At 33.2% G+C, this 18,077-nt stretch overlaps 4 protein-coding genes and 1 long non-coding RNA gene across 6 annotated transcripts; 2 read left to right on the top strand and 3 right to left on the bottom strand.

Moving 5' to 3' along the window:
- On the bottom strand, positions 382-6,916 carry LOC108663453. The gene is made up of 2 exons (XR_001929473.1): positions 6,827-6,916; positions 382-671 (listed from the first exon to the last, which is right to left on the bottom strand). It is a non-coding gene; the product is annotated as an uncharacterized LOC108663453 (long non-coding RNA).
- LOC18590088 lies at positions 1,487-2,657 on the top strand. The gene has a single exon (XM_018127477.1). The coding sequence runs from the start codon at positions 1,582-1,584 to the stop codon at positions 2,299-2,301; it is 720 nt and encodes a 239-aa protein (XP_017982966.1). The 5' UTR covers positions 1,487-1,581; the 3' UTR covers positions 2,302-2,657.
- On the bottom strand, positions 2,960-6,775 carry LOC18590087 (pentatricopeptide repeat-containing protein At2g27800, mitochondrial). 2 transcript variants are annotated; one of them, XR_001929450.1, is made up of 3 exons: positions 5,362-6,775; positions 4,685-4,804; positions 2,960-3,557 (listed from the first exon to the last, which is right to left on the bottom strand). XR_001929450.1 is itself a non-coding variant. In XM_018127440.1 (2 exons), the coding sequence occupies exon 1, from the start codon at positions 6,668-6,670 to the stop codon at positions 5,381-5,383; it is 1,290 nt and encodes a 429-aa protein (XP_017982929.1). In that variant the 5' UTR covers positions 6,671-6,775; the 3' UTR covers positions 2,960-4,804; positions 5,362-5,380. The 2 variants fall into 2 exon arrangements, 1 of the variants encoding a protein (XP_017982929.1); XM_018127440.1 differs by having other exon boundaries at positions 2,960-4,804.
- LOC18590086 (elongation factor 1-alpha) lies at positions 8,546-11,047 on the top strand. The gene is made up of 3 exons (XM_018127438.1): positions 8,546-8,648; positions 9,231-9,701; positions 9,784-11,047. The coding sequence occupies exons 2-3, from the start codon at positions 9,240-9,242 to the stop codon at positions 10,669-10,671; spliced, it is 1,350 nt and encodes a 449-aa protein (XP_017982927.1). The 5' UTR covers positions 8,546-8,648; positions 9,231-9,239; the 3' UTR covers positions 10,672-11,047.
- On the bottom strand, positions 11,704-12,450 carry LOC18590085. Its single transcript, XM_007015400.2, has 2 exons — positions 12,234-12,450; positions 11,704-12,091 (listed from the first exon to the last, which is right to left on the bottom strand). The coding sequence occupies exons 1-2, from the start codon at positions 12,317-12,319 to the stop codon at positions 11,881-11,883; spliced, it is 297 nt and encodes a 98-aa protein (XP_007015462.1). The 5' UTR covers positions 12,320-12,450; the 3' UTR covers positions 11,704-11,880.

The following is an 18,077-nucleotide window of genomic DNA, read 5'->3' as shown; positions in this document are numbered from 1 at the left end:
TATTTATTTAATAATTTTTTTTGTTTTATTCAAGTATTATTTTATGTTATTGAAAATATGGTTTTTAGAACTATTACTATGTTATTTCTTTTTTTTATATACATAACTTTAAAGTTTGCACCTTCAAAAAAAAAAACAGTTAGGTTTGTCCAATTTATTTCACTCATTCTTAATTTCAATTCTTCATTTTATTTTTTATTTTTTTATTTTTTTGCATTCAAAGTTTCAAACACAAATTTTTTATATTTGCAATTAATAAAGATAGCAAGTAAACAAAGCCTTAAGTACAAGCACATGAAGCATCATTTTTCATGTATGCATGGCTGCCATATAAGGGCATGTCTGGTTCAAATTTGAAACCATATCACTTCTCCAACATAATGCTAGCAATTTAGACACAACTGATGATAGAATCATTCCAAAAGCAGGATCATGCCTTCCAACAATTTTATAATTTAAAGCTGGTGCATGACAGGCCGCCCATTCCTGTAATGCATAATGACAACCAAAATATATTGAGATGGATCACTTCCCCTTTGTTTCAGTGGCTGCATACATCTCAGCAGGCTTAAACGACAACACCAGCAACCTGACCTGCTTCCCTGCCCCCTCTAGGGGTACACCATTGCAAAAGTGAAATATAGTCCTCACCATCTCCAAGCCAAATATATCTGGTAAAAGCACACAATTAGACCACCATGATGAAGCATACCAATGAATGGAAAGTACTAAAGTATGACGAAAATTTGAAGGGAGTAGAATATTATTTTTATCTGGAACATTGCATTATAATCAACAGATATATAATTTCTGAAGCACAAGTGGATGCGAGCTGGTGAGCAGGATAGAGCATTATAAGATAGCTTTGGTTTGCTTAGAAAAAAAATTGTTCAGCTAAAAACAAAAAGATTTTGTTCATGTATCAACTATATCAACTTATCAAACCTTTCTTTCCAGTACCACAACCCCAGGTATCATCAATTACTGCTGCATATACTCAACACATGGAAAAAAGTTTGTTCGACATAATTTCTTTTTTAAGGTTCAATTGTTTCCTTCATAGCATTGTAGTAGGAAACTATGTCAGCCAATCCATAGAGATTGAGAAGGAAAAATATAATGGAAGATATTTGGGAATAAAGGAATTTTAAAGGATTTCAACTGCAGCATTGGCTGTTGACAAAAAAAAAAAAAAACTGCAGCATCAAAACTTGAAGTGTGGTGTTCTTAATTGTCTATGACCAGGATAGCCCTCTAGGTCAGACACGATTCCAATTACAACTTTACTTTGCTTGCTCGTACACACACGGGGTTTAAGGGGTTAGCTGCCAAAGGGAGCAAGCTAGCTCTTAGCACTATGCATACTTTGTCACAACAAAAGGTTTGGAACATACTTGTACAAGTAAACTGATATTTCGCAACAATGCAGCAAACTACAAGAGAAACAAACACATAAAAAGATAGGACAAATATCTTAAATTACCTTTTTATCCATAACATATCACATGCGAACCCAAAACCCTAAAACCAATTAAACGTTAGACCCTAGGGATTTGGGTTCTTCGAAAACCCCTAAACCTGATGAAGACGGCAACGGGCAAAATCCTCTCTTCAACTCCGATTTCCGTCTCCAAAGCAACCAAAATCATCTCCAACTTCGCCGCTACAGACAACGGCGCGTCGCAAGCGGTCAGCGCATACCTTCGACGCGCCTCCGCTTCATTCAACGAGCTCAAACAGTTGCACAGGGAGCTCCGAAAACAGTCGAAATCGGATCGCAAGCACAAGAAGTCCAAGTCTGAGGCCGCAGTGGAAGGTGCCGGCGAGTCGAGTCTAGAACCGAGTGTGTTCAACTTGACTCGTGGTGCTGTGGAGCTGAGTCAAGAGGCGAGTCATGGGTATGGGGATAGCGAGGGAAAGAAGCATAAGAACAAGAAGAAGATAGAGAAGGGTGAGGTTGGTAATGTCGGGGATGGTGAAGGCAAAAGTGCAATTGAGGATGGAGAGAGCAAGAGGAAGAAGGAGAAGAATGAGATTTGTAACTCTGAGGAAGATGAGGAAAAAATGGTAATCGAGGAACCAAGTGAGAAAAAGAAGCACAAGAGGGAGAAAAGTGGCCGAAAAATTGAAAATTTTCAGAGAAATGGGGTGAAAATTGAGGAGGGTGAAATGAGACATGAAGCAGAAGGGCAATGGGAGAACAAGAAGAGACGGAAGAGTAGAGAGATTGGGGAGGGAATTGAAAATGATTCTTCTTCAGAGCCAAGGAAGAAGAAGATTAAAAACGAAGTGGATAGTTGATTGATTTGAGGCAATGGAGCAACTTTTGTTGTTGTTGTTTCTTATGGCAGCCTGGAAGGTTTTGGTTTGGAGGCAATTCTTAGCTCCGCGGTTAAAATGCGTAATCATTTTTGGATAATCTTTTCCATCATACTGTTGAGGAAATATGTTTGTTAATTTAGAATGATTGAAATCAATTGATGGTTAATTTCTTATAGCTGTTTCTGCTTCTCACTGGATTTTATATCGTGCCAAAGATACGCATGATTGTTGACAAAGTAGGAAGTGGCTTTGATGCATGCTTTATGTAAGGTATTATACTCACATAATCGCCATTGATAATGTAATTGAAGCAGGTTCTGTATCAGGAAGAACAACTTTGATGCTTGCAAATTGCCATTAATGAGTGGCTCTTGATGGTGTTTAGGCATGTTAGAACCATATTGTTGCTTCTTGAATGTTGATAGAGTTTCAAATGCTGATAGTTTTGTAGTCTAGAAGTTCAGACTAAGAAATCTATTCTCACCGACTATAATGCTGCTTGAATTATGGTACTGGTTTGATGATTTCGTTTGCAATTTCAAACTAACATTATGCATAACAGATCTTTCTCCTATTCAAAAGTAAGGCAAATATGCTGTTGAAGGAACAATCTTTCTCTTGAAACAATTCAAAAATATAATCAATGGAGAATTTTTTATAAAATAATTAGACATTGACTCAATCAATACCAGCCAGTATTGTGCCTTCCAGCCTTCACATTACAAACTTTTTTTTTTTTGAAAATTAAAAGAAGAATATCATTAAAAAGCTGGGAATTTTGTTTTCCCCTTTACAAGGGCCATGGCGAGCAACCAGGCCGAACAAGAAGAATATTGGTTGGTATGCCCTTAACCTGTAACAGTATACACTCCCAATACTCCTATTCAAAAGACAAAAACAGCTCCTCACATCGCTCTGAACCTTCCTTGTACATCTGATTAGAGCAACAAAAATCCTGAATCTTCCTACTTGAAGCCATACACCTTAGGGACAAAACAAAACGATCACAAACCCGCAAGACCAACACAATATCAGTCAACAATTTGAACAACATTCACCCTTTCCAGAGAACCATCAACATCAATCCTAACTGAAAACAACTCTCCTTCCATCATCAAGTGCCCAACACAGAATCTCCTGGCATTCCAGTGGCACATTCAAAAAAGGACGCTAACAGTAGAAGGTGATCCTTACTGAAAAACCCGCAGGAATCCTGGATGCAGAAGAACTCCTTCCTTTGCAAGATTGGCACATTACAAACTTATTTTTAGCCAAGACCAAGCAAGAATAACTGCTTTAATGAATCCATACACTAAGTAACTTTGCGGATGTTGTCTCAATAACCAGATTATGTTAAAAAAGGCCAAAATCAATCATATTAACAGCAAGGAAAGCTAGCCTACAGATTATCTATCTAAAGCTCATTGTTGAAATGAGGCATAACTATATGGCTTGATACCTTCATAGATTCCAGATGCTACCAGTCACAAGTTCTCACCTAAGAGTTTAGTTCAGTTACAATCTAGAAAATAATCAATGGTGCCCCAATATGGTTTAATAAAAACCCCCTGCAGAATTTTTTTTCTTTTTATCTTAGAGAAATGGAAAGGCATTTAAGAACAACAAGAAAGAACATGAGAATGCACTTTCAATAAAATAATACTAATAATAATGCTGTTTGATGTATCAACACCTTAAGCAACATTCAATGACCATTCTGATACCAAACAATAGTCCCTTGCACAAAATCCAATTGCTCTTTACATAATGCAGAAAATGTGGTTAACATATGTAATAAGATGTAAGACAAGTTATGATAGAATATGATGGAGGCTAGTCAGAGAGCTTTCTTCATATTTGCTACAATGATGCATAAATTATTGAAGACTAAGGAGTAAGGATGCATTTTCAAGAACCGAAAATAGTGATATAACAATTAAGCCATTTATGTAAAAATGGAAAATGGAAAACCAATTCAAGAGCCCAATCAATGAGTTTCTAATTCGCAAATATGAAACAATAATTGCTCCTAACATAGTGCAGAAGGTAGGACTCAACCATCTAAGAATATGCTCACAAAATCCAAAAATGTAGGATCATATATGTAGGTCCCCCATTAGATAATCCACTTCTATGGGACCATAACTATGTAAAAACTTCATATATGTGAATACCATTTTCACCATCATTCCCTAAATAATGACAAGACACATAAGAAGTTCTAAATAAAGTCATTCCTTTGACTCTTATTATCTTATTAACTGCTGGCACAGCCAAGATTTTACATCTATAAATCTAAATAATTTGAAATAAAAATGGTACACAAGTAAAACTTGTATGTTGATCAAGTACCAAGTTGTACCTTCACAAAAAAATATCAAGTGGCAGTAGCAACCTCCAACTCATTGGAAGGTTTTCTCCATAATTCAAACATGATTTGAATGTCAAACTGCATGGAAAGTGATTGTTTACGCCAACATTACTGCAAACACCAAAGAAGCACAAATTCCAAAACTCTCTTAGACTACATAAATTATAAGTCGTTTCATCAAATAAACTTTTTTCAGCCAATCAAATATCCTGGAAGATAGCAAAAACCAATAATAATACTATAAAGTAGGAACTCCATGATAGAGTGAGCTCTTCCATGGATATTTCATAGATGTACTTTTCATCTAGCTTAACCTTAACATCATCATGATTCATGAGAGTGCAAATCTAAATTTTTTTTTTGAAAGGTGAGTGCAAATCTAAATTGAATAAACAAGTTTAAACAATAGAAGTATAAAAATCATTAAAAGCATGCTTTTGAGTTTTCACTGTCAATATATCATCTATATCATACATATGACCTGAAAATAAGTGCAACCTCAGGAAAAGCTGCCAATTACTCACAGGTAAGAACTCCTAGATTAGCGCTTAGGCCAAAAGTGCATATTTCTAGTGGTTGGCTTTCAAATAAATACCAAATAAATAACGATTTATGCATTTAAAACAGAAAATATCATGCACAAAAATTACCAATTCTGTATGCTATACCTAATCTGGCTTCTGCATTTCAATTTCCAAAATCATCCTCCATTGCATATAGGAGTTTCCTATAAGTATGCCCATCAACAAGATCTTTATCTTGCAACTCTTTTAACAATCCCGTGGCCTCCTCAGCCCTTCCTCTTCTGCAGATCTCATCCAAGATTGTTCTGTATGTTATGAAATCAGCAGACTTTCTCTTCTCAATCATCTCTCTTAGGTAATGTAGTGCTTCCTCAACCTCTCCAGAAAGTGCCAAAGCATTCACAAGGGAGTTATACGATTTACTGCTAGGAACAAACCCATTTTTCTTCATTTCGTTGCACAATTCCCTAGCATTATTGGTTCTACCTTGTGCACATAACCCGTAAATCAGAAAATCATAGGAATAAGAATTAGGCAGACACTTATAGACCACACCCATCTGGTGAAACACTCGTAGAGCATCATTAACATGAAGTGAAAGCACATATCCCTTTATCATAGAATTCAATGAGAAAACATCAGGCTCAATCCCATCATTGACCATTTGCCTGAACAGACACCTAATAGTCTCCATGTACATATGGTTTATATAGGAATCTCTTCCCCTACTCAACATTGCTGTGAAAAGAATGTTATATGTTCTAATAGACGGCCTGCAATCCAACTTTCTATTGTTCCTCATATGCTTAAAAATATTCACAGCTCTAGTCAACTTCCTGGCTTCCGTAAAAAAGTATATGATGGTATTATAAAGAGGCTCAGAACCAAATGTACGAAGGGCAAGCACCTGGTTAACAACAACATCCATTTCTTCATACATTTTCGCTACACCAAGCTTCTTTATGGTAATATGATAAGTGGAAACATCATGCCTAAACCTAGGCTGCTGCACCGCCCAATTAAATAACTCCCAACATACTAAAGGATCTTCTTCTAGAGTTATCACATTACATAGCTCTTCAGCAGTGAACCTAGGCAGGAGCTGGGAAACCGCCTTCTCAAATTTTGGTTGATCAAGAACAGGTTTGCTACTAGCTTTTAATCTCTTATTAATTCTTCTTCTAAATGATCTAGATGGGGCTCTAGTTGAGTAAAAACAAGTGAAAGAATTATAACAAAATGGGTGTAAATTTGCAGTGGGAGATATAACGGACAATGGGTCAATTTGGGTAAAGCCTAAAAGGCTTTCTTTAGGCTTAAAGTCTTTGATAAAGGGATTCAGATAAGAAGAAAAAACAGAGTAATAAGGGAAATTGTGAAAAGGGTTCGTAGAAATAAAAATCTTTGTTTTATGGTAGAATTTCCTCAAGCAATCTCTATGAAGAGAAATCATATTATTATTTATTGAAAGAAATTGCAGCTGGCTTGATTGCTAGATTAATATCGAAGTAACAAATTTTTTTTCTTTTAGCAGGTGGGAAATCTGTATATATATTTTATTTAATCAGAGAGAATGAATATGAGAAGAGAGACAGAGAGAGAATCTAACCTTAAAACGTGTTGGAGCTGCGACAACTAGAGAAAGACACAAAAACTGGAGTAAAACACAACTGTTAAGTGGTGATGGTGAAGACTGAAATATTTCTTCTCCGATTCTGCTCCACGCTGCACAATATTCATGGGCCTCAGCTAGTCAGCCCAAATGCCTTTTTTCCTTTGGTCCGAGATAGTCGAATCTAACCGTCCAAACAAATCCACAATTGAACTATTATTTGAATTTTACACTTTAAAAATATTTGTATTTTGAATAAAATAGCTTCACTCTTCAATTTTAATCAAAATTCTAAATACGTTCATTTATTTTCGAAATAGATATTGTACTTAAAAAAATATCTTTTACTAGACATATAGATTCATCTGTTAATAAATCGTTAATATTTTTGTTAATTTGATAATATTAAAAATTAATTTTACTTTTTATTAATTTTAAAAATTATTATTATATAATTTTTTAAAAAAATCAAAAAAACACTGATTCCTTGCTTATTGAATTTTTTTTAAAACATTTATATAATAAGAATTTTTAAAAAATTAATAAAAAAAACTATTTTAATTCTTTCATATTTTCAAAGAACGATGTTTATATTTTTAGAACAAATTATCTATATTTAATATTAATAGACTTAAATGAAATTATGCCTAAAAATTAAAAAATGAAGATATTTTATCTCCATCTTTTTATATAGATATTATTTAAAAATAAATGTTCACATGCATCACATCTAATAATAAATAAAAATTATATTTGCTGTACGGATAATATAAAAATTATATACTATTAGACATGGTTAAAAGTAAAAATAAAAACTTAGAAGATTTTAAATTGATTGTTTATAGTTTAAATTGATGAAATATTCAGAGTTTGCACCATCGCTTTTAACAACAAAATGGAAATCCTTTTCCCTTCGTACCGTATCCAACATCTCACATGGCACAAATAATTGAAGTTTTGGATACAAGTACGATTATCCACGGCATTTACATGGAATAAAGGCGGAGGGAGGGGGGGCTACTAGGGCTCGTCTCTCAAATTTTCAAAAATTTATAATTTTTTTTTAATTTTTTAAAAATTTTATAATTTTATTTTTCTAAATATTAAATTTTTTACTTTTGTTTTATTAAACTTGAAATCTTGGTGCGTGGAATCAAATCATATCAACGAAGAAGGTGGAAATTTGATAGCGATGCACGTCATCTTAATTGTATTTTTGTTTTAAATATGATTACCTTTAATTTAGGCTTTAAAAATGTTATAATATATGTCATTAACATGATTAAGAACTTTTGGAAATTATGGTAAAAAATTACAAAAAAATAAAATTTAACTAAAAACTAGAAAAAAAAAACTGAGATTCCGGATGCAGAATATCAATTTGTTACTTGTAATTTTACATTTTGCAGGAATGTTGTGAACTGATTCCAGGAAATTCATAATCACATCCGTATAAGGAAGGCCGTAATGGGATTAACAACTACGCCGATGCTGGGATCCATGCAAGCGTATCCAATCACTGGCGTTATTAGTGAGAAAACGAAAACCGCCGACCTTTTAACGATACTTTCGGTACAAAATACACAGTATGTTTCCCACGCAAACACCGGCTTTGACTATAGTCAATTAAACAAAGGAATAAGGGCAATTTCGTAAACCACCAGAAATCGTCTCCTTGTGTAACCCTAGCTCTGCTGCTTTCCTCTCTATAAATATCACAGCAAAACCCTACACTGCGCCCAGAAACTATCCATTTTTCCGCTCTTTAATTTTCTTTGTTCTTTCGGCGCCTAGGGTTTTTTGCGAGCTCCATATCAAGGTGAGAGGTCTAAGCTTAGTTTCTTCTCTTCTTTAGTTCTTTTTTTCTTATTAGTTGATCGAATATCATGAATTCAAGGCTTTGTTTTAGCTATGGAACGATTTTGTGTTGAAATTGTGAATTATGTTTCGATTTTTGAATACGTTTTTGAGATATGTGTGGTTTTTTGCTTTTCAAATTAACTGCGAGTAGATCTTTGTTCTTTGTCTCGAATCTCAGAAAAGATGAGTGGAAATTATCTAAAAATATTTCGTGGATTTATAAGGCGATACTATTATTAGACTTGGGTAAACAGCTTCTCTGGTCACGGGCTTTTTATGATTTTTCAGCCCAATCCACGAAGCCTTAGTTGAGCCCATGTGTTGTTATATGTGTGATTTATTAATCTGAATCCGCTTAGCTCAGAAGTCAGAGCATCGCAATCTAATTGCGATAGTCATCGGTTCGACTCCGATAGCGGCTGTTATATTATTTACACTTTATATTAGAATCCATGTGAGATTCCATGTGTACTACTATTATTTTTCTATGATTTGATAAATTGTGGTTTTTCTCTTTGTCTGCCATTGTTATTTTCTGCAGTGAATCAGAATGGGTAAGGAAAAGGTTCACATTAGCATCGTGGTCATCGGCCACGTCGATTCTGGTAAATCGACCACCACCGGTCACTTGATCTACAAGCTCGGTGGTATCGACAAGCGTGTGATTGAGAGGTTCGAGAAGGAAGCTGCTGAGATGAACAAGAGGTCGTTCAAGTATGCTTGGGTGCTTGACAAGCTCAAGGCCGAGCGTGAGCGTGGTATTACCATCGATATCGCCTTGTGGAAGTTCGAGACCACCAAGTACTACTGCACTGTGATCGATGCTCCTGGACATCGTGACTTTATCAAGAACATGATCACTGGTACCTCACAGGCTGACTGTGCTGTTTTGATTATTGATTCCACCACTGGTGGTTTCGAGGCTGGTATTTCCAAGGACGGTCAGACTCGTGAGCACGCTTTGCTTGCCTTTACCCTTGGTGTCAAGCAAATGATTTGCTGCTGCAACAAGGTTGGATTTATAGCAAGCCTATTGTTACCATTTGATTGCTTTAATTACACATTAAACTTATTTTTGCTTATTTAATGTGTAGATGGATGCCACTACCCCTAAGTACTCCAAGGCTCGGTATGATGAAATTGTGAAGGAAGTCTCTTCTTACTTGAAGAAGGTGGGTTACAACCCCGATAAAATTCCATTTGTTCCTATTTCCGGTTTCGAGGGTGACAACATGATTGAAAGGTCTACAAACCTTGACTGGTACAAGGGCCCTACTCTTCTTGAGGCTCTTGATCAGATCAATGAGCCCAAGAGGCCCTCCGACAAGCCCCTCCGTCTCCCACTTCAGGACGTGTACAAGATTGGTGGTATTGGAACTGTCCCAGTTGGTCGTGTTGAGACTGGTATCTTGAAGCCTGGTATGGTTGTGACCTTTGGCCCGTCTGGCCTGACCACTGAAGTTAAGTCTGTTGAGATGCATCATGAAGCTCTTCAAGAGGCTCTTCCCGGTGACAATGTTGGCTTCAATGTGAAGAATGTTGCTGTTAAGGATCTCAAGCGTGGTTTTGTTGCTTCTAACTCCAAGGATGATCCTGCCAAGGAGGCTGCCAGCTTCACTTCTCAGGTCATCATCATGAACCACCCTGGCCAAATTGGAAATGGATATGCCCCAGTCCTTGACTGTCACACCTCCCACATTGCTGTCAAGTTCGCTGAGTTGTTGACCAAGATTGACAGGCGATCTGGCAAGGAGCTTGAGAAGGAACCCAAGTTTTTGAAGAATGGTGATGCTGGTATGGTGAAGATGGTTCCCACCAAGCCCATGGTTGTGGAGACGTTCTCTGAGTACCCACCATTGGGACGTTTTGCTGTGAGGGACATGCGGCAGACTGTGGCTGTTGGTGTTATTAAGAATGTTGAGAAGAAGGATCCAACAGGTGCCAAGGTCACCAAGTCTGCAGCTAAGAAGGGTGGAAAGTGAACTGTGCTGGTTAATCCTCTTGCTGTTTCCGCAGCTGATGTACTTTATCTTATTAATAGTTTAAGAGTCTTTGTTATTCTTAGTTATGATACGGTTTGTCTCTGCTATAGGGTAGTGTCTTTGTTTGTCGGTGGCTGTTCTCAGAATTGGGTGCTGGACAGACGGTGGCAGCTATAGCGTGGGGAGTGCCTTGGTTTCCCAAGGTAGCTCAAAATTTTTGTTTATGTTTTTCATTCTGCTGCGGAATCATTGTCAGTCATTGCATTATTTTGATTTTTATTTCAGACGGGCTTTTCTATTTAGTCCTAGCTACTTCATTCTGTTCAATCGCTTCCATTATCAGATTATCTATCTAGTATGAGCCCAAGGTTTTCTGCCCCCGTGTGACTTTGCTTTATGTTCATTTATCGTCTACTGGCATTTCTCGGGCTGAATCCAAGGTGCATTGTGTCTCGAGATGTGTTCTCTTGATTTGGTTTTTAGGAGGAAATGGATGGGAAGAAAGCTGTATTCTGTTATGTTACTACTTGCGGTGGGAAAATTTATGCTAACTTGTTACATGTTAGATGCAGAATTCGAGAAAAAATTTAATAAAAAATAATTCTGATTTTTCAATAAAAACTTTTAATGAGAGACGTCAGTACAAAAGTAAATAAGTAGTACTACCATTTACAAACTAAATTTCAAGTTTGAGGGCTTTTCTTACATGGATGGATCGGCCCATGGGAAGGGGATTCTTGTGCATTGCTTGTTCGTACCCCTGATCTACGATTGTTCCTTTTCAACCCTTGGGTTGGTACCAGGCTTTTAAAGCAATCAATTCATTCGAGGGCAGTGGGCTCTGCTTTGAAAAGATGAACCTCAAATTTATTTATTTGATCGAAACCATAGCATCAGCGTTTCCTTATTGGTGAGCGTGCCTTGGTTTCACTAATTATTTTTATTTGGAAAAACCTAACAATTGGTCACTAGATGCAATTTGTACATGTCTAGTTGGTTAGATCCAAAACGATAAAACAACAAGAACAAAAATTAAATTTGCTTTTTGGGTGAAATCAGTAATTAATAGTAATTTAAGATCCAGAAAGAAAACAACCACAAGAGCCAAAAGGAGTCCAAATCTAACACAAAACCATATACATATATTCGTTAAAAACCAAAGTTCTGAGCCACATCATGCCTAGAAATACTAGTTTAAACTTGCCTAAACTAGGCAGCTTTTGCTGTACAAGCCAGGCAACTGCAGGACAGATGCTGCAAAACAATAGCTCCATCTCCATCAACTTCACCTTCCATGATCTGTTCAACCACAGTTTCAAAGTTTTCTTGAATACCCATTTCTCGATCTGCATGCAGACTCTCACTGGCTCTTGATCTTTTCTTCTTCATGGCCTCCCTCCTGCGGTCATGATCTGCCATCCTACTCATCAAAACAAGCAAGGGAAGGAAAAAAAAAAAAGAAGAAAAATTGTTTATTATGGCATCTAGAAAAGAGATTAACGCATACTTATACAGGTAAGAGACAGAGAGAGAGAGAGAGAGATGTAAAAGTAGTTTTGTACTCTTCAGAGAGGATAAAATGTTTGGTGATGCCAGAAACACAGAGAGGAAGACCATAAGTTGTATGAAGGTTTAGCATGGACTGCATTTTTCTAGAAAATGGTTTCTGTAAGATGAAGAGAAGAAGAAAAAGTACTATAACTAGGAGTGGGAGGGTGGTGTCTTGATTCTAACTTTGTATTCTTGTGAATTTGGTAGCTGCCTAGCTATTAGTATCAGATATCCTTTTTTTGTATCATTATTAGTATTAAATAATTGTTTAGAGTAATGGTCACTCTCTCCTTTTCTCCCATTAAGTTTCAAACTTGGAAAAGGTGTTGGTATGGGTTCCCCGTCTCTCTTTTTCAAACCATTTAACACCCTTAACTGATGACTGGAAGATGGCTCTTTTGTTTTGTTTTTTCTGGGTAAAGGAGTTAAAAAGAGTAAAGGCAGGGGTTGAAGGGAAAGATCCAAGTTTTCGGAGGCATTTAATGATTTTCGCAATGTCTCCTTTGCATGGCGTGAGAATATAGCAATGATTTGTAGCATTTGTCTCCTTGTTCAATTCTTTTTTTATATATAATTGAGACTAGGACCACTCACAATTTAACCTCACAAAAAAATAAAACTTTTAATTAAATTACTATCATTTGAATTGCTATTATACAAATAAAATTTCATTCTTAGAAGAAGTGCATTACAGCTTTACAAAATAATTTGAAACTATATATTTTAAAATTATATTTGATATGCTAACAGTGTTTTGTTTTTATGCATGGTAAGTCGTTGAAATGTAACATTTCATTAATGAAGTAAAATTAAATATTTTTAGAGAGTTATTAATAAATATTTTAAAGTTTTAGTATTTAATAAATAAAAAATCAAAATCTTTTATTTTCTTCCCAATATAGATAAAAGACAATCGTTAGTCCTCTAACAATTTTTCAAAGCCCTGAGTCTCAACAATTACAGATGGTTCTTGCTCCCATAGTCTAAAGCAACAAAGCCTTGATAATAAAAGGGAAAATGCCATAAAGAAGAGAAGGCACCATGGATTCTTAACAAGAAACTGGTTTGGAATATAAAAGCCAAAAATTTAATTTTTTTGTTTTATGAAAAGCTGGAGTTGTATTGCTTTCAGAGGGACATTACAAAAAACTACCACTCAATGGTTGTGGATGCTCTTGGCAGAAACAAGTTGAGACTCCCTGTTCAAACCCAGTAATCAAACAGATTTTTTTTTTTTTTTGAAAGATCAAATGAATTTCATTGCTATTAAAATGCCAACACGACGCGGGCTGAGCTTTCAAATATACCCAGACATTGAAACAATTTCAAGGCCATTGGCACTACGGAAATGCGAGATCCTGAAAACACATGAACTGACCATGAAAAGTTTTATCCGACCACCATTTCTTGTACCAGCAGGACAACACAAGAAAGACGACAAAGAATAGAGAAAAGAGAACAAGGACGAGGAAGAAAAGGAGAGACAGAAATGTGGAAAGAAAATAAAATAACAAGTACAACATATTCGGATGATTTGATCATGTATAAAAATTATTCACGGGTAGTAAGGATTTATATTTGATGCAAAATTAAGCTGATGTTTGGTAATCTAATTTTTTTAATAAAAACATGATGCAGGAGTGTTTAAGGTTCTATTTAGTTTTTCTAATTTTAGTTGATTTGTGATTTATTTTTTTATTCTATTTAGATTGAAATTCTTTTTTATTTTTATTAAGATTTTAATACTTTTAAAAATTATTATTTAATTAAGCTAGTCATATTGTATTTAAGAATAGAATATCTATTTTATTTAAGTCTCTTGTGAACTATTTTAATTGTGTTAGGCAACTAGAAGTAGAGTTTTATTAAGATGTGAGTCTATAATAGTATAAATAGTATCCTTAAGCTTAGTTATGAAACATTCAAGTGAAGAGTTTATAAATAATATTTTCTTAAACAAAAGTGTTTATTTCTCTATACTTTTTTTAAAGAGTAACAAGATTGGTGATTCACTGTAGTGGGATTTTTACAACATTCAGGTGTCTTTACAACACCTCAACATTAAAACAGAAACACTGTTTTCGTTTTTTTCTTAAAAAAGCATAAATAAAACGCATTTAGTAATATTCTTGTTATAAGAAACTTTTGAAAATAAAAACATGAAAATATGACCAGTAATATCATCTATTTGTTTTTGTTATATACTAAATTAAAAAATATATAATAAAATAAAAAACAATTAAGTCATATAAATCATCCAATATACCAAATATTATTTATGTAATTGTTTTATCAAGTTCAAAACTTGCACCAAGAGGTAAAAATACAACTGAAGACATAAAATTCAAAGGAAAAAGTGACAATTAGAACAATAACTTTCAAATTAACATTTAAATCAATCATCTACCATGGACACTTGTCTAAGTGTCCGTTTGCCCTGGCTTATTTTTAGCTTATCTACTACTTAAAAGTAAAAGCTGAGCAAAATAGAATTTCGTAAAAAACTCTTAAAAAAATTAGTTTTTTTAAAAAGAATAAAATCTATAAAAAAAAGCTTTAAAAAAAGTTCCAATTAGGAGCTTTTTCTTCTCTTTTTTTTTTTTACAAAAAAAAACCACGTCAACTTATTAGGAGAGCTATTTTTTCTCAAAAAAATCCTCCCTCTCTCCCTATTGATCTTCCTCTCCTTTCTCCCTTTTTGTAAATCATCATTCTAAGGTTTTTTTTTTTTTCTTACAAAAATAAGAAAAAAGAAGATCCAAAATTCAAAATTGCATTCAAGTATTATTTTTTCTTTTTCTTCTATTTTGTTTTTCATTTTATTTTTTATCTTTTTTTTGTACTTTGAAAACTCTCTTTATTAGTTGATATTTCTCAATTTATTGTTTGATATGACAATTATGTGATGTTTATTTATTCTTAACTTCTTTATGGTATATATAATATTTAATTATTATGATTGAAATAATTAATTAAATAAGTCAATAGTTGTTGAGATAAATTAGATGAAAATTGAGATAATATTTGTTGATTATGGTTGTTGAGATAATATTGTTCATGGAAGTCAACTTTGTTAATAAGGACATCAATAGCTAAACGTGATTTTCCTGAATTATTATTACCACTTTAGACTTCTCTTCTTCTTTTTTGGGTTCTACTCCATTGTTAAGGTTAAGAGTTCCAGTAATCGACTTACTGCTTTCTTTCATCTATCATTTTTTTTATTTGATTCAATTTTTTCTCTTGATTTTAATTTATTTATTATTATTCAATAAAAATTTATTTATGAATTATGTGTTACTTATAAATTATTTGTGGAACTTTTTTTTATGATTTATTATTAATTATAAACTTTATGTTATATAAAAATCCTTTTAATATTTTCAAAATTTTATTTTAAATAGATAAAAAATAAAATTAATTTTTTTATTTTGAACAAAGAAATTAGTGGTTAATAAAAAATTATTTATTAAATACCATTTATAGTAATTTTAATTAAAATTAGAGTTTATATAAATTGTTTTGCCAAACAATTTATCTATAAAAAAGAGCTTATAAAAAATAAATTTACCAAACAACTTAACTTAATTTTAAAAACTATTATTTTTTTATAAAAACTTCATAATAACTTTTAAACTAAAAAAAGTAGGCCAAGCCAAACATGCTCTAAATCTAGTTTGCAATTTCACTTCTCACACAGGCCATTTGGCGAAGTCAACCACGAGATATATCAATGTCAACAGGATTTTGTGAACTACTACCACCAACATTTTTCTCGAGTCTCAAAAACATTTTTATCAAGGTTCCTCTATAACTAATACTTTTACCATGCAAAATTTCCAATTTCATCTTTGTTTTAAATGCTTAGACCTAATAGGGAAACGTAAACATAACCATCATAATTCACAGAGAAAATGACCTGAAAAAGGAAGAAGCATTGTTCTATTGAGGCACCCAAAGTCTTCAGAAACAATAAATTAAATCCAAAAGATAAAATAAAGTCAAAAAGAAAAAAAAAAAAAAAACTTAATATAAGGTGAATAAGATCCGAAGAAACTCGCTTGAGGTGGAAAAGCAAACAAATTAGAAAAAAAATGATTTAGGGTGTGGTGTTAGAAGAGAGAGAAACAAAGAAAAAAAATGGGAGAGAGGTGGTTTGGTGTTGGTCTAATTGGGGTGGTTCAGCATGTTTTTTTGTTATGAAAACAAAAACAAACAATGAAAAACACCTTTTTTATGTTTGTGTTTTTTCCACTAATATCAAAAACGTTTTCAAAAAAGAGAAAACAAAAACAGAGTTACCAAATATGTTTTTTTGTTAGTGTTTTTTGCAAATAAAAACAAAAAAATAGCAAACACCTATGTTACTAAACGGGGCCTAAAATATCAATTCATCAAATTTTGTCATCTCATTAACGAGGCAAAATTAAAAATTTTCAAAGATTTATATTTAAATATTTAAAAGATTTTAATAATTAATTAAAAAAATAAAATTTTTCTTTTTTTCCTTTCCAACTCCCTCACAACATTCTTTTATTATTTTCATTTTTCCTCTCTCTAACGCCATTTTCTTCTCCCTTTCTTCTTCCATAGGAATTAAAAATTAAAATATTTTCACTTTTCCCCCATAACCTCTTTCACCTTCTTCTTCTTCTTGTTCTTTAATAGGTATTTAAACTAAAAATCTACTACATCCCTAAGAGAGTATGTTGTTGAAACCTTAAGAGAGAGAAAGAGTGAAGAATTTGGTATTAAGATTTTTTTTTCTTTGAGAGAGGAAACAAAAGTGCTATTGAACCAAAACACCTTGTAGCTCAACAAGGAAGTAATTCTCTTTTTGGTTAACATTGGAACCAAATGGGATGGGTAGCTGGTCGATTTAATCACCAATTGTGATAAAAAATCCTTCATTAAATTATCTTTGGGCGATATAAGTGTTGAAAATTTTTTATCACAATTTCTGTTAGAATTTTAATTTGATATTAAGTTGATGCTAGTTAATTACCTTTTAATCAAACTAAAACTAAAATTCTAATTTATTTATTTGAAAAAATAACAGTTGGTTATCACATTATAACCCTAAATCAAAAGTAAAAATCACTTAAAAATTATATTATAAAAGTCAACAAGTAAAAATTATGTTAAAATCTCTTAAAATTGAATAATTTTGCCAAATTTAATTTTAATAGAAGAAGAGGAGGGGAAAAGAAGATAATGAAGTTAAAGACGAATAAAAAGTAGGAGAATAATCAAACAACTTTGGGTTATAGGGAAATTTTTTATTTAATTAATTATTATATGTTATTAATATTTTTGTGAATATCAATTTGTATTATGTATATTTAGATCTGGATGTAGATTAGATTGGATTAAGATTAAAATTTAATACATCTATCTAATTCCTTAGTATTATCTTCATCTTATAAATTCTAACTAAATAAGGGTTATTAGCTTATAAATTCATTTATAAATACATATTTGAAAAAAATCTTCTTACTCCCTCTAAATACTTTCTCTATATTAATAAATCAATAGACTTTTTAGTATTTAAGTTTAAATCCCTAAATGAGGTGATAGTACATTAAATATAATTAATTATAAAAGACTTTGCAATTCCAATGGTGAAGAAAAAAAATAGAAAATGAGCAAATCAAATCCATTGCTCCATTTCCTTTTATGTAGAAGTGACAAAATCGAGGGGAGACAATCGATGAAGAAGAAAATCAAAAGCAAGATTTTGGTTTAACTGCCTACAGATGAAGAACTAGAGAACTAGAGAGAAGTCTGAAGAGGATTTTGGTTTGTATGCCTACACATGAAGAACAAGAGAAGGGGAGAGAAGCTTGGAAAAGAGA

Source organism: Theobroma cacao, chromosome 9 (assembly GCF_000208745.1).
Source record: "Theobroma cacao cultivar B97-61/B2 chromosome 9, Criollo_cocoa_genome_V2, whole genome shotgun sequence".
Classification (NCBI taxonomy): domain Eukaryota; kingdom Viridiplantae; phylum Streptophyta; class Magnoliopsida; order Malvales; family Malvaceae; genus Theobroma; species Theobroma cacao.
The sequence above is the reverse complement of the archived record's forward strand: the minus strand, read 5'-3'. Positions and strand labels throughout refer to the sequence as shown.

What these genes read in the sequence shown, in the direction of transcription:
- LOC18590088 (XM_018127477.1), top strand. Translation starts at nt 1,582, where the DNA reads ATGAAGACGGCAACGGGCAAAATCCTCTCTTCAACTCCGATTTCCGTC.
- LOC18590087 (XM_018127440.1), bottom strand. Translation starts at nt 6,670, where the DNA reads ATGATTTCTCTTCATAGAGATTGCTTGAGGAAATTCTACCATAAAACA.
- LOC18590086 (XM_018127438.1), top strand. Translation starts at nt 9,240, where the DNA reads ATGGGTAAGGAAAAGGTTCACATTAGCATCGTGGTCATCGGCCACGTC. An exon ending in TGATTTGCTGCTGCAACAAG is followed by an intron (nt 9,702 to 9,783) that starts GTTGGATTTATA and finishes TTTAATGTGTAG; the next exon opens with ATGGATGCCACTACCCCTAA.
- LOC18590085 (XM_007015400.2), bottom strand. Translation starts at nt 12,319, where the DNA reads ATGCAGTCCATGCTAAACCTTCATACAACTTATGGTCTTCCTCTCTGT. An exon ending in CATTTTATCCTCTCTGAAGA is followed by an intron (nt 12,092 to 12,233) that starts GTACAAAACTAC and finishes TTTGATGAGTAG; the next exon opens with GATGGCAGATCATGACCGCA.